Source organism: Amblyraja radiata, chromosome 8, assembly GCF_010909765.2.
Source record: "Amblyraja radiata isolate CabotCenter1 chromosome 8, sAmbRad1.1.pri, whole genome shotgun sequence".
Classification (NCBI taxonomy): domain Eukaryota; kingdom Metazoa; phylum Chordata; class Chondrichthyes; order Rajiformes; family Rajidae; genus Amblyraja; species Amblyraja radiata.
This window is the reverse complement of record NC_045963.1, coordinates 51794910-51809271: the sequence shown is the minus strand read 5'-3', so window position 1 is coordinate 51809271 and position 14362 is coordinate 51794910. Positions and strand designations below refer to the sequence as shown.

Here is a 14362-nt window from a genome sequence, read left to right as displayed (position 1 = left end):
GGTTCAAGTTCAAGTTACATTTATTGTCACATGCACCAATTGGTACATTGAGATTTGGGTTACCAAACAGCCATTCAAATAAAAAGAACACAATACACGAAAGGATTTAACATGAACACCCCCACAGCGGAATCAACGTTTCCCACTGTGAGGGAAAGCAATAAAGGGTATAGAGGGGATGTGGTGACTACACAGATGGAATAGATGTAGAATCTTGCGAGGGTGAGAGCCCCTGACTCTCAATCTGAAGAAGGGTCTCAACCTGAAACATCAGCTATTCCTTTTCTTCAGAGATGCTGCCTGACCCGCTGAATTACTTCAACGTGTTGTGTCTATGAAGGAGACTGGTCTTCTCACTTTGTAAACGTCAGCTCTTTATACAATTAGGCACAATCTCCAACTCTTACTCCGCAGCTGTGCTGTTTGTAGCATTTTCTCCGTTTGTTTTCTGGATGTCACTATTCCATGCAGGCCGACCAGCTTACACCTGACGCGTTGCAATATGTCTCCCCATCCCTCGCTACCTGCACCTTTCCTCATTATTAATGGGTTCTCTTCTGAGGCCTCGCTTCCTCCTCATTCTTAAAAAGCTTACAAATCAAACAAGTGTAACAGTTTAACAGTGGTAAATGTGTCACTTTTGCAGATGCTGGATGTTAGCGACAGACTTGTTGAGATGCAGCGGGTAGGGGTGGGAGGGGGAAGGCCAGGGAGAGGCTCAGAACAGGCCCTGCCTGAGGCAACATGTGAGCCAGTGGGACAACCTGCCTGATTAACTGGAACCTGGTCTGCCGGAGAATGCAGTCACTTATGAGTCGAGGGTCCTTCGGGCAAATTTTGGCATTCATAATTTATATCTCTTTAGGCGCTATTAAGCATTATATCCAGAGATCTTGCATTTTAATAATTAACAGAGAATTAGAGCTGCCGCACTGAATAATTAATAATACTGGCTACTTTAGGTGCATTGGTTTCCTCTGGGTATGTTGGGGGTATTTATCGCTGAAGAACAGCCAGACTGCACTCAAGACACAGCCAACGGAACTATCTGCAGTACAGCACTTGCAAGGGAGCGCCTGTGAGAGTGGCACAAGAAATAATGGTGGGAGGGCGGGAAGGAAAGAGAGAGAGAGAGAGAGAGAGGAGAGAGAGAGGGTGGAGAGAGGGGTGGAGAGCAAGAGAGAGGGGGAAGAGAGAGAGAGAGAGAGAATGGTGGAAAGAAAGAGAGAGCAAGGCCGAGAAAGAGAGAGTGAGGGTGCAGAGCACGTAAGGAGATGACTGGAAGAGAACACGACACAGAAATAGAGGGGAGAATTGGGAGAAGGAAGAGGATTAGGAGAGGGAGCAAGGATAAGGTAGAGGCCAAAATAAGAGGGAGGGGACAGAATGCACAGTGGGAAATAAGAGAGTGAAGGTGATGAAGAGAGTGAGAGAGAGAGGGAGATTGGGTGAGGGAGGTAAAGTGGGTAAAGGATGGAGTGTGGGAGAGAGTGGGACAGGAAGAGAGAGTGGGGAATAGTAAGAACATGAGTAGGAAAGAAAGGGAGGGAGAATGAGAAAGAGTGACGGGAGAGAGGGAAGGAGGGTGGATGAAAGGGAGGGGTTGAGGACAGATAAAGGGAGGGAAACTGGCCTCTGAAGGCCAACAAGAAGAAAAGAGAGGGGGCAAGAGAAGTAGGCAGGAGCAATAGAGAGAGGGTGGGGGGATAGTGGTGGGGGGGGGGGGGGGGGGTGGGATGAGCAATAGGAAGAGTGTCGCACTAAGACTCTCATGTGACAGGGCTATTGACTATCAGAAATCATCTTCCCCATCTCCAGCAATAAAACTATCCAGTCCCGCTATTTTCACCGTGGCTGGGTCCCCCTTCCCAAGTGATGCCGATGGTAGGATAGAGTTTGGAGGTTTCCAGGGTCTCCGCACGATGCTGAAGGATTAGAATACCGCACCTGGAGCCTTTCCTCTGAGTGCGTGATCCACAATACATGTTTCCCCAGTCAACTTTCTCTTTTTAATGCGTTTGGTCCAGTTCTATCAGCTACCCTCCATCAGGGCTCTTGCACAAGGCTGTCCACCCTGCAGGCTACCCACATGGAATCTGGGTTTATCTTATGAGAAGGGGTGACACAGTGTCACAGCAGTAGAGTTGCTGCCTTACAACGCCAGAGACCCGGGTTCGATCATGACCATGGGTTTTCTCCGAGATCTTCAATTTCCTCCCACATTCCAAACACATACAGGTTTGTAGGTAATTTGCCTTTGTTAAAATGGTAAATTATCCCTTGTGTGTAGGATAGTGCTAGTGTACAGGGTATTTACTGGTAAGCGTGGACGGTGGGTCAAAGGACCTGTTTCCACGATTAATCTCTAAAGACTAAAGAGATTAGCGGTCTTGGTAGGGATGGTTTTTCCCCTGGCTGGCGTGTCTACAACCATCAGATACGCCAGCCATGGTATTGACGATGGTATCGCAGATGAGATGGTATCGATGAATAGTGAATCTTTGGAAGTTTTCACCAGAGAGGTCTGCACATGCTCCGACAAGGTGGCTGTTTAATCAGAAATCAATGGATTTCTTTGTATTATGAGAATCAAGAGCTATGGGGTTTGTGCCGGGCAATGCCGCTGAGGTAAACAATCAGCAATGAATGATGGAGCAGGCAAGAGGGGCCGAATGGCCGACTGCTACTTCTAATTCTTATGGTCTCATATATTCTGTGTAAGGTCATCAGCAGCATCTTGAAGTCAAAGATTTGCAACCTTCTGAGAAAATAAATGTATCCTCATCTCGGTTCATATTCCAAGACAGTGCCCGCTGGATCTGGTCGTCCCTTGGTGCAAGTATACATTGCCTTAGTGAAGCCACCCCTGGAGCATTGCGTCTCATACCTAAGGAAGGGTGTACTTGTCATTAGGATTGCAAAGGCTCACCAGACTGATTCCTGTAATGGGGTGCGGAGTGATTGGGTCTTTACCAGAGTTTAGAAAACTGAGATGAGAATCTCATTAAAGACACAAAATACTGACAGGGCTTGGAAAGGCTAGGTGTAGTGATGATGTTTCCCCTGGCTGCGGGTCAAGATTCTCAAGCTGTTGAGTAATGCCCCTGTCCCACTTAGGAAACCTGAACGGAAACCTCTGGAGACTTTGTGCCCCACTCAAGGTTTCCGTGCGATTCCCGGAGGTTGCAGGTGGTTGCCGGAGGTTGCAGGTAGTTGAAGCAGGTAGGGAAACTGACAAAAACCTCCGGGAACCGCACTGAAACCTTGGGTGGGGCGCAAAGTCTCCAGAGGTTTCCGTTCAGGTTTCCTAAGTGGGACAGGGGCATTAGGCACGGTGGCACAGCTAGTAGAGCCTCTGCCTCACAGCTCCAGTTGCCTGGGTTCAATCCTGATCTCTGATACAATATCTGGAGTTTGCACATTCTCCCATGTGACAGCATGAATTTCTCCTCGAAAGCTCTGACTTTCTCCCACATCCCAAAGACATGTTGCTGTAAGATGCCCCGAGTATGTGGGCGAGGGGTAGAATCAGTGTGGAGGTGATGTGAATAGGCGGAGAATATAAACGGGATTAACATAGGATTATTGTTAGTGGGTGGTCAGTGCAGACTCAATGGACCAAAGGGCCTGTTTCCGTGCTGTATCTCCCAATGTCTTAATGATGTTCAGGACTGAGGCGAGGAGAGATTCATCATTATTGACTTGTGAGATTCTGTACCACAGAAAGTGAGAGAGGCAGAATCACTGAGCAATATTTAAGATAAATATATTTAGACTCAAAAAGGCATGAAGGGTGAGGTTTGTGAAGGGAGCTGGAAGATGGTATAGAGATAAGGTATGATCACATTGAATGATGGCACAGACTGGAAAGGCTGAATTGCCTCCTCCTGCTCCTATTTTTCACGTCTTTGGGGACGTCTTGGTTCTCTAACCAGGACAAGACCCTTTCTGTGTGTAGCCTGCCCCATCCCTCTCTGAACCTTACGTCTTACAGCAAGATCACCTCTCATTTTTCTAATGTCCAGGCTTATTTAGTCCCTGCCAGTGAATTGTTTCCAGGTGCTTGGGGCAGGCAGAGGACTGCTGAGGGGCACAGCAACTATAAAGGAAGCAGCCGCCAGCTCTCGCTTCCCCGGATGGTAATTGCCCGAGTATACGAGGCCCTCACAGCGGGGCCTGATTGCCTGTCTCTCACAGTGCCTGACCTCCAGGCTATAGTTACGAAGCAACGCGCACCCAGATTATCCTTCCTTCTAATTCGATCCATTCGCACAATGTGGGTATCGCTGACCAGACCTGCACTGCTCTATGGGAAGGATGGGGAAGCTTTGAAGAGAGTGCAAAAGAGGTTCACCAGCGTAGACACGAAAGGCAGCATCTCTGGAGAGAAGGAATGGGTGATGTTTCAGATCGAGACCCTTCTTTCGACTGATCCAGAGATGCTGCCTGTCCCGCTGATTTACTTCTGCATTTTGTGTTTACCTTCGATTTAAACCAGCATCTGCAGTTCTTTACTACACAGGTTCACCAGCATGCTGCCTAGATTAGAGAGGAATTGGTGAAGGTGCTCAGGTGGCAGGAGGAGAGTTAAGATTCAGGTTATTGATCTAACATTAGAATTGGGTTCCTGCAATGTTGGGATACATTCATGCACAGTTCTACTGCTGTTTCACAAGCTGCTGTTGAAGATGGCAGAGATAACATGAATGAAGGCATGAATACTTTATTGTGAATACTTTATTGTCACATGTGATAAGTCACAGTGAAATTATTTGCTAATAGTGTTCTGGAACATTGATCCAGAGATATGAGTTCAAGAGACACCAAGGATGCTGAGGAACTCAATTTTTTTCAAGGAAGGAAATCTGCCATCTACAGAGGGTCTGGGGTATAAATGACTTCAGATCCTCCATTGTTGTTGGCTGGTAACGAGCTCACAGTTCTAGGATAGGCAATGCCTACACATGTTGTACATTGCTGACATGGTTCTCCACATCCCTCCCCTACCTCTCCTGCTGAAACCCCACTTCCTTGCCAGTTCTTTCTTTCCCAGTTCTGAAGAAGGGTCACTGACCTAAAGCCCTGACAGTTTATCTCTCCACAGATGCCGCCAGGCTTGCGTGTTTCTAGCACCTTCTGCTGTTTTGTTTCTGACGTTGCCATTAATGTCCACGTGCCATGAGTTAATAACAAAACAGTTTGAGCCGAAGCCCCTATCTATGCGCGGCAACCTCTTCATGATCACATCTATTCAATTCCCTCAGTGAGTGTGGTGTTCTAATTGAAAAATTAATACCTTTTTGAATAATATTCTGTGGGGGGGGGGAGCTCTGGTTCAATGTTTCACGTTGATGATTTGGGGGAAGCTCCGACCGACTGATAATCAGATTCAATGTCAATCAGGGGGCTTTTCCTAAATGCTCCTTCTTTGGTTAATTGTACCAGCTGCATCGATCCAAGCTGCTGGGAAATCTGAAGAAGCCACTAACAGTCCTAAATGAGGAGGTTTGGAGATCAGGACTCCACCTTTACCTTATGGCAGGACCATAAAATAGTTTGATTACAGTGAGTAAGAAGCTGTTCCTGAATCTAATAGGAAGGGACTGCAGATGCTGGTTTATACCAAAGATAGACACAGAGTGCTGGAGTAACTCAGCAGGTCAGGCAGCATCTCTGGAGAAAATAGATAGATGACGTTTTGGGTCAGGACCCTTGTTCAGGTCTAAAGAAGGTGCCCACCCAAAACAACATCGATTCATGTTCTATAGAGATGCTGCCTGACCCGCTGAATTATTTCAGCACTTATTTCCTGAATCTGATGGAATGTGCTTTCAAATCGTCATATCTTCTGCCCGACGGGAGAGGGGAGAAGAGGGAATGACGGGAGTGGGAATTGCTGATGCTGGCATTAGAATTGTTGGTGTCTAAAGAGGATGTCTGTGCGGTGCTGGTGGGAGGTGGGGGCCTCGTCTGCTGAAGTAACGACCGCTTGTCTCTGCCCGCAGGACCCGGCACTCTCAGCACTGATCCACGACAAGCTGCAGGTGCCCAACACCATCCGCAAGGCCTGGAACGAGCGGGACAACAGGTGCGACATCTGTGCCACCCACCTGAACCAGCTGAAGCAGGAGGCCCTTCAGATGGTGCAGACGCTGGAGCAGGCGGCCTCCCTGGAGTCGTTCGACCCATCGCCCGGCTCCCCCCCACCGCCGCTCTCTAACATCCCCTCGCTGGTGGGCTCGCGCAACGTCGGCACGCTGCCGCCCCTCCGCGACTGGGCCTTCGTCCCCGCCACCTATGCCTCCACCACCACCTACGCCGGCTTCCTTAGCAACAAGCACCCGGGCAAGCCCAACTCACTGGGTGTCGGCGGAGAGGCGGAGAGGAAGGGCGTCATGTCCGCTCACCCCGGCACCAAGGTGGGGCTACACATGCCCACCAGCCCCAGCAACGGCAACATCCTCAGCACTGTCGCCATCCAGGCTCACCAGTACCTGGAGGGAACCTGGTCCGTGTCCAGGTCAAACGGCGTGACCCTCTACCCCTACCCGGTGAGTGCACACACGTCCCACGCACGTGCAACACACATGTGATGACACACACCACACACACTCACACACACACACTCACTCACACACACTCACTCAAACTCACTCACACTCACACACACTCACATATACACACACACTCATACACACGCACACACACATACACATACACACACTCACACACACTCACTCACTCACACTCACACACACTCACTCACACACACTCACTCACACACACTCACTCAAACTCACTCACACTCACACACACTCACACTCATATACACACACACTCATACACACGCACACACACACATACACATACACACACTCACACACACACACTCACACACACACTCACACTCACACTCACACACACACACTCACACACTCACACTCACACACACACACACACACACACACACATTCACACACTCACACACACTCACACACACATTCACTCACACTCTCACTCACTCACACTCATGCACACACTCACGCACACACACTCATACACGCACACACACATACACACTCACTCATACATGCACTCACAGCCAGACACACACATAAACAACCAAATGGCATAGACACAAATATATGCACACACACACACATTCCTACAGATATATACACACACATACAAGCATGCACACAGACACACACAGATATAAACAGACAAACATGCATAGGCACACAAATATATACACACACACATACCTACAGATACACACACACACAGACAAATATACACAGAAAAAAGAAAGGCACATATGCACAAATGCGCAGACGCACAAACAGAAAGACAAGCACATGCACACACACAAACTCTGCATGCAAACACACCCTGCACAAATACAAGCACACCACGCACTCTGCTTGCAAACACAAACACACTGCACACACTACACTCTGTACACATATGCATACACACACACGCACACACAACCTTGTGCACGTTCTCACAAGAAGACAACAATAAATAGGGGCATCAGTAGGTTACTTGGCCCTTCTAGCCTCCCCCATCATTCACTATGATCCAATTCACATCCATTCACAAAGACCACGGCTGGCCTCAACTTCTTTTCATTGCTATTTCCTGATAATCCTCAATTTAAAAAAAAATATTTATCTCTCTCCACCTTATTTTTCACGATCTGGTCTCCACCACCATGGGGCCCAGAAAATTCCCAAAACTCACCACCCTCTGAGGGACGGCATTTCTACGCACCTCAGTTTTAAATTACCCTTATCTTGGAACTATATCCCATTACGCGTGAATCTCCCACGTTTAGTTTAATTTACATCTGCCCTGTCAGTACCACCTGCACCCCAGGATCTTATCTGTTTGAATAAGGTCACCCCTCCTTCTAAACAACAAGCAATACAGATCTGAATTACACACAGACATTGAGAACACATAAGAACAACACATACCAGGTGCTGCACACAATACTCACATGATAGATACACATGTGTACACATACCACACGCGTGCTCATCTGCATGCAAGTGCATACCCTGAATATACAAACACATGCCTTGTTACATGCTAACATGCACATACACTGTGTGCAATGTATCATTCTGGTGGCCAAGCATGAGCAAAGATGTCATTAAGCTGGAGAATGTGCAGAAAGGATAAGATTCACACGGATCTCACCAGGACTATGGACCTTGAGTTATAAAGAGTCTGGATAGACTGGGGCATTTTCCTCTGGTGTAGAAAGCTGAGGTATATAAAATCATTGGGGCATTGATAATGTCAATGGTCACAGTTTTCTTTCTCAGGACAGAGTAAAAAAAGGAGGCATGTTCAAGGTGAGTTTTATAGGGACCTGAGGGGCAACTTTTTCACAAGGGGTGGGGAGTTTGTGGAAGGAACTGCCAGAGGAAGTGGTCGAGGTGGGTATAATTACAATTTTTTAAAGGACATTGGACAAGTACAGAGAACAAAAAGATTTAGAGGGGTATGTGTCAGGCACAGGCATATGAGATTAGCTTGGATAGATATCTTGGTTGGCATGGCATAGATGAGTTGGACCAAAGTGCCTGTTTCCATGCTGTACAACTCTATGACTCTCTGTACATAGGCACTCTGCACAAACACATGCACATGCAAGCCAGCACACACACATTCCAGTAACGCACACCACATGCCATCTTTAAATTAGGCATCTCATAGGAATTTGTCTCCACCTTAAGTTTTTTTTACTGTGGCATAGTAACCATGATCTAACCAATAGGTCTACAACAGAGCCATTCTCACTGGTGACCAGTGTCAAACAAGGTACATCTTTGCCCCAACACATTCCTCAGTTCCTCTTGCCACAATGTCACAACTGACCTCCAACAAACATCTCTTGAAATGGACCTAAACTTTAGACCTAATAGGGAACTATTCATGGCCAACTAACTATTGGGATTCATTACATCAACTTCTCGCAGATTCCACCACTCCTCTGCATGTTAGGGGCAATTTCTAGTAATCCTACCAACCCACACGTCTTTAGGATGAGGGAGGAAACTGGAGTGCCTTGTGTTCAAGGGAGAATAGGCAAACTCCACACAGATAGATAGGTTGGAAGGTCAGGGTTGAACCCAAGTGTCAGGAGCTGTGAGGCACCAACTCCACCAGTGTGCAATGAAGGCCTTAAATAAATTGATTGTTTGCAATCATATGGTGTTTAGCGAGCTTCATAGGAATTTGTCTCCAACAGAGGTTTTCTCCACTGTGGCATAGAAGCAATGGCCTGACCAATAGGTCTACAACAGAGCCAATCTCACTGAAGACCAGTGTCAAACAAGCTGCATCTTCGCCCCTCAGTTCCTCAGTCTCTCTTACCACAATATCACAACTGACCTCTAACAATCTTCACCCTGAAACACCCTGATGGGTAATCGATTCCCACCCATCCACACAATCCAGCATTTTAGTTCCGAAGCCAATCAGAGAGTTCCGTCCCTCTGTCCTTTGCCCCACTTTGACACTGGAAAGGAAATGAAGTCCCATTCAGAGGTCAACCTTGGCCACACTTATGCCCCTGTCCCACTTAGGAAACCTGAACGGAAACCTCTGGAGACTTTGCGTCCCACCCAAGGTTTCTGTGCGGTTCCCGGAGGTTGCAGATGGTTGCCAGAGGTTGCAGGTAGTGGAAGCAGGTAGGGAGACTGACAAAAACCTCCGGGACCCTCCTTCGCAAATGAATTTTTGTTTCCAATTGGAGAGTTTGGCTTGAATTAAAATGGTTGCCCTTGCCCTGATTTTCAGCATTCCCGATTGGTCAGTTAATCCGTGTTGAAAAACAAGTTGGTGATCTTCCGGGTACTGCTTCCTTCCAAACTAATGATAGACTGGTTTCCCTGGAGCACAGTGCTGCCAGGACAGCACACGTGAACGAACACATTGCCGTATGGGGGTTGAGCAATGTGAAGCAGTCCTTAACAACGATACAACAAAAGGCAGGTTCAGAACCACATTACAAGTGGACAACCCTATTAGGAGAAAAACACACAATTGGAAAGAAGGTCACACTCTTGAACTGAAGAAAATTAATTAACGGTGAGTTGGCACTCCCATCTTTTAACGACACGAATGATCATTGTTTGGTTTTTGGAAATTCTTTATCGGTTTGTAAATCATTTACAGGGAACCTGGTGTTGAAGAATGGTTCCTGAAAAAGGCTGGCTCCCCCGCTGTAACGAATGGACTCCAGCCAGTAGTTGAAATTTGGTAATTGGCCCTCCTGGTGGCATATGCTCTCCTGGCTACGTCTATCCTCTTGGCTCCGTCTGCCCTCCCAGTCGTGTCTGCCCTCCCAGCAAAGTCTGCTTTGCAGTTTCATCTTCCCTCTCTGCTACCATCCGATTAATTGACTCTTCTTTGGGCAGCCACAAGTCTTGAGATGCTGTGAAGTTTGTGTGAGCTCAATGTCTGTGTGTAATTCAGGTCTGAAACATTACCTGCCCATGTCCTCCAGAGATGCTGCCTGAACAGCTGAGATCCTCCCGCACTTTGTGTTTTTCCCCAGATTCTAGCATCTGCAGTTCCTTGTTTCCCCCAGTTCTTGAAGTTGCATCCTTAGGAAACGACCTTGCGAGCATGTACCCTTCTGCTCAAAATCTTCCCGTCCCATTGCAGTTACCTCTGATTTATCCAACTCAATGAGCATGAGTCAATCATCCTCAACCACTGCTTACAGGCCACGCACTTTGTTCTCACAATTACTCGAACGTGCTATTCTGACCGCAAGAAAACAACATTGTGGTTTGGCTACAGAGGCCGAAAGACGAGTGCGCTGAAATATAATTAGTTTCCTTCATTGCCAAGGATTCTCTGCTTTGGAGTAAATCAGCCTACAATCTGTTTGCCCATTGATGTACGTGAAGGTGAGACTATGCTTCTCACTTGCGAAGATACAGAATGATCGAGGGAATGATGTTTGGGGTGGCACTGTGGCGCCCCAAACTGGCAAGATTGAATCCCGCCCTTCAGTGCTGTCTGTGTGGAGTTTGCACGTTCCCCCTGTGACCACATGGGTTTCCTCTGGATTCTCTGATTTCCTCCCATAACCCAAAAGATGTGCATGTTGTAGGGCCGTAGATAATTGTCCCTGGTCTGAAAATGACGGGAATGTGAAAAATGAGTGTGGAAATGGGATTGCTCCGTGCGGGCACAGATTGATGAGCCGAATGGTATCTTTCATTGTCGTAAGGAAGAATGGAAATGCCATCATGTTTGTAGGTCGGCATGTAGACTTGAACCAGTTCCAACCCCCTGTGAGACAGGAAAAGGCATTTTCTGGAAGTCTCTGGACTTGCCCCCATTACCAGTGAAGGCTACAGACACAGGGGGGTCACAGACACAGGGGGGTCACAGACACAGTGAGGTCACAGACACAGTGAGGTCACAGACACAGTGAGGTCACAGACACAGTGAGGTCACAGACACAGTGAACATTATAGACACAATGGGGGTCATAAACACAGTGCCTTGTCTGCTCAGGAACGGTACAGTCACCAAAACGACATTCTGCATATGCAGGAAATGCGGGTGTTTGTCAATAGTACTCACACATATTGGAGCAATTATCTCAAATAGCCAAAGACTTTGTGATGAAATCATTTTTGAACCACTCGTACATTACATCATAATGATTCCCATGCTCGCCGTTTAAGTGCACAACGATTATCTATACATAACAAAAACTCTGATCTTATTATCTTCCGGTTTGGCGATCTTTCCATTTGCGCAAAAAGGGTTCGCGATAGCTCTACAATTTTTCACCAGTTCACTCACCGTTCTACTGTGCTGCAAGAGCACCAAGTTTTGTTCCGATCAGTTGAATGTCGTAAAAGTTAGTGAGGTTTAAAAATCATGGGGAAGAGACTATTCCGCGTGGCACTGACTGGCAGAAGAAATAGTAAGATTAAACGAGAACTTACCAGTTCGAAGTTTGATCATTATTTTATGAGGAGTACGTTGAGGGAATACATGAAGAACCCCGCCAGGACGCATGCATGTCATTCTTCAAAGCAGCGGTGTGAAATCACAGATAACTGTAATGACTGAACATAGTAAGATTAGAGAAAGAAATACCAGTTGAGTATATGATCATGGGTGGGAGCGGAGGACACGTATTCCCTCAACGTACTCCTCATAAAATAATGATCAAACTTCGAACTGGTAAGTTCTCGTTTAATCTTACTATTTTACTTCGGAGTCACGTGAGTGACTACGTGAAGATTTCAAAGCTCTGTGATTTCATGCCGTGGAAACGAGTCCATGCATCACATCTGCCTCAATGACTGTAGGAGGAATTGTGTCAACATATTTTAGACATGAATCCGACATTGAAATCCATGAATTGATTAACACAAATTATAGCCCCTATTTATGGGGTAATTAAATTACAGAACTTAAATTGTTTCTGCAAATGTTCCAGGTTTAATGACTGGTTTATGATAAAATAGTTGGAATGTTTTTTCCCCTGACCATCCTGCTGCCTTGAGGATTTGGTCCATTGGTACATCCAACTGCATAGCTGCCGATGTAGCTGCAGCCCTGGTGGAATGAGATTTAAAATATTAGTATCCACCCCAGCCTGTGTTAGAACCTGTTTCAGCCATCTTGAGATGGTCTGGACCGACACTTTTTTGTGTGGTTGCTTATGGCTGACTAAAAGTGCCTTCTCATTGCCTCTGATGATTTTCGTTTTCTCCATGTATAACGACAAATGTTTTACTAGACAGAGACAATCATCTGTTGGGTAAGACCTAAATTCGATATTGAGGCCCGCTGATCCCTGTCTGTTCTGTTTCACTAATTCATAAATATGAAAAGCAATGTTTTCAGATGAAGAAGTCATGTTGTCCAGTCTTAATTTATGTAATGACTGTACCCTTTGTGCCGTGACCAATGCCATTAGCATGACTGTTTTTAATGTCAGTCTATGTAGGGACAGAGCTGTTGCTGGAGACCAATTCCTGAGCATCTTCAGGACAATACTCACATCCCATATTTGGGAGTACTTGGTTCTTGGGGGATTGGTGTTAAAAATTCCCCTCATAAGTTTTGTTACCAATGGGTGAGTTCCAACAGAGTGACGCTCTGTTCCTTGCCAAAGATAAGTCGATAAGGCACTTCTAGCGCAGTTGATGGCACTATAACTGAGCCCCTCATCATAATGGAGGCCTGCCAGGTATTCCAGAACAGACGGGATGTTCATATCTCTGTAGGTGATGCTGTTTTTGTTACAATACATCTCCCACTTCCTGATATAGACCAGATACTGTTTTTTGGTGGACTGTCTTTGGGCCGCCGAAATCATGTTCACTGTTCGGTCCGTCAGTCCCAGCTGTAGTAGAGGTATTTTTAAACTCTACAAATTAATAAATTCAAATAGTTATGGCATGGGTGGCTATCCCTTGTTACGGGATGAACCAACAAGACTGATCTATTCGGGATGGTGATACATGGTTCTAATACCATGTTCATTATCCCTGGGAACCATGGTTGAGTAGGCCTATCGGGTACTACCAAAATACCAGACGCAGAGTCCTGCTGTATTTTCCTTAATACCCGACTGATGAGGCAGAAAGGAGGGAATGCATAAATAAACAATTTCCCCCCAATGCAGCGAAAATGCATCTGTCGCCGCTGCCCCAGGGTCTGGATCCCATGAAACATAATTTGATAACTGGTGATTAAGCCTGGATGCGAATAGATCGATATCTGGTGTTCCATATCGTGCTGTAATATCAGCAAATACTTTTTATTCAACATCCATTCGGTGTTTTCATTAAATTTGCGTGACCTGGTATCTGCCACTAAATTTAGTTTACCTGGTAGGTAAGTAGCTGATATCCAAATATCTCTCTGGATACACCACTGCCAAATTGTATTAGCCAGATTGTCACATGATGTCGATTTGTTTCCACCCATGTGGTTGATATATGCTACCACGGTGGTATTGTCAATCTGTAGTCTAACATGCTGGTGATATGACCCAGTACAATATGACTTTAGGCCATAGAATGCACCCAACATTTCCAGGTAGTTTATGCCCAGTGTTAGTAATAATGATGCCTCCTGAGCAGTCCATCTACCTCCACAGCTGGAGATGGAATTGGTGGCACCCCAACCAAGTGCACTGGCATCAGTTTGTAGCACCATAGAAGGGTTGCTGATAATGATTGGATTGTAACAAAGCCAAATGTTATCTATCCACCATTTTAGTTCCATTATAGCTTTGATTGGTAGCTTCATTGGTCTGTCAAAATTACCAGCATTGATTTTGAGTGCTTGTATTTTTGCT

The 14362-nt window shown here is 46.3% G+C and overlaps 1 protein-coding gene across 1 annotated transcript in view; it reads left to right on the top strand.

Annotated features, from left to right (window-relative positions):
- kif26b (kinesin family member 26B) overlaps positions 1-14362 on the top strand; it is a 261482-nt gene that overhangs the window by 76377 nt on the left and 170743 nt on the right. Inside the window, exon 3 of the mRNA XM_033025886.1 lies at positions 6006-6551. Coding sequence (XP_032881777.1) covers positions 6006-6551 — 546 coding nt within the window. The remainder of the gene's footprint in view (positions 1-6005; positions 6552-14362) is intronic.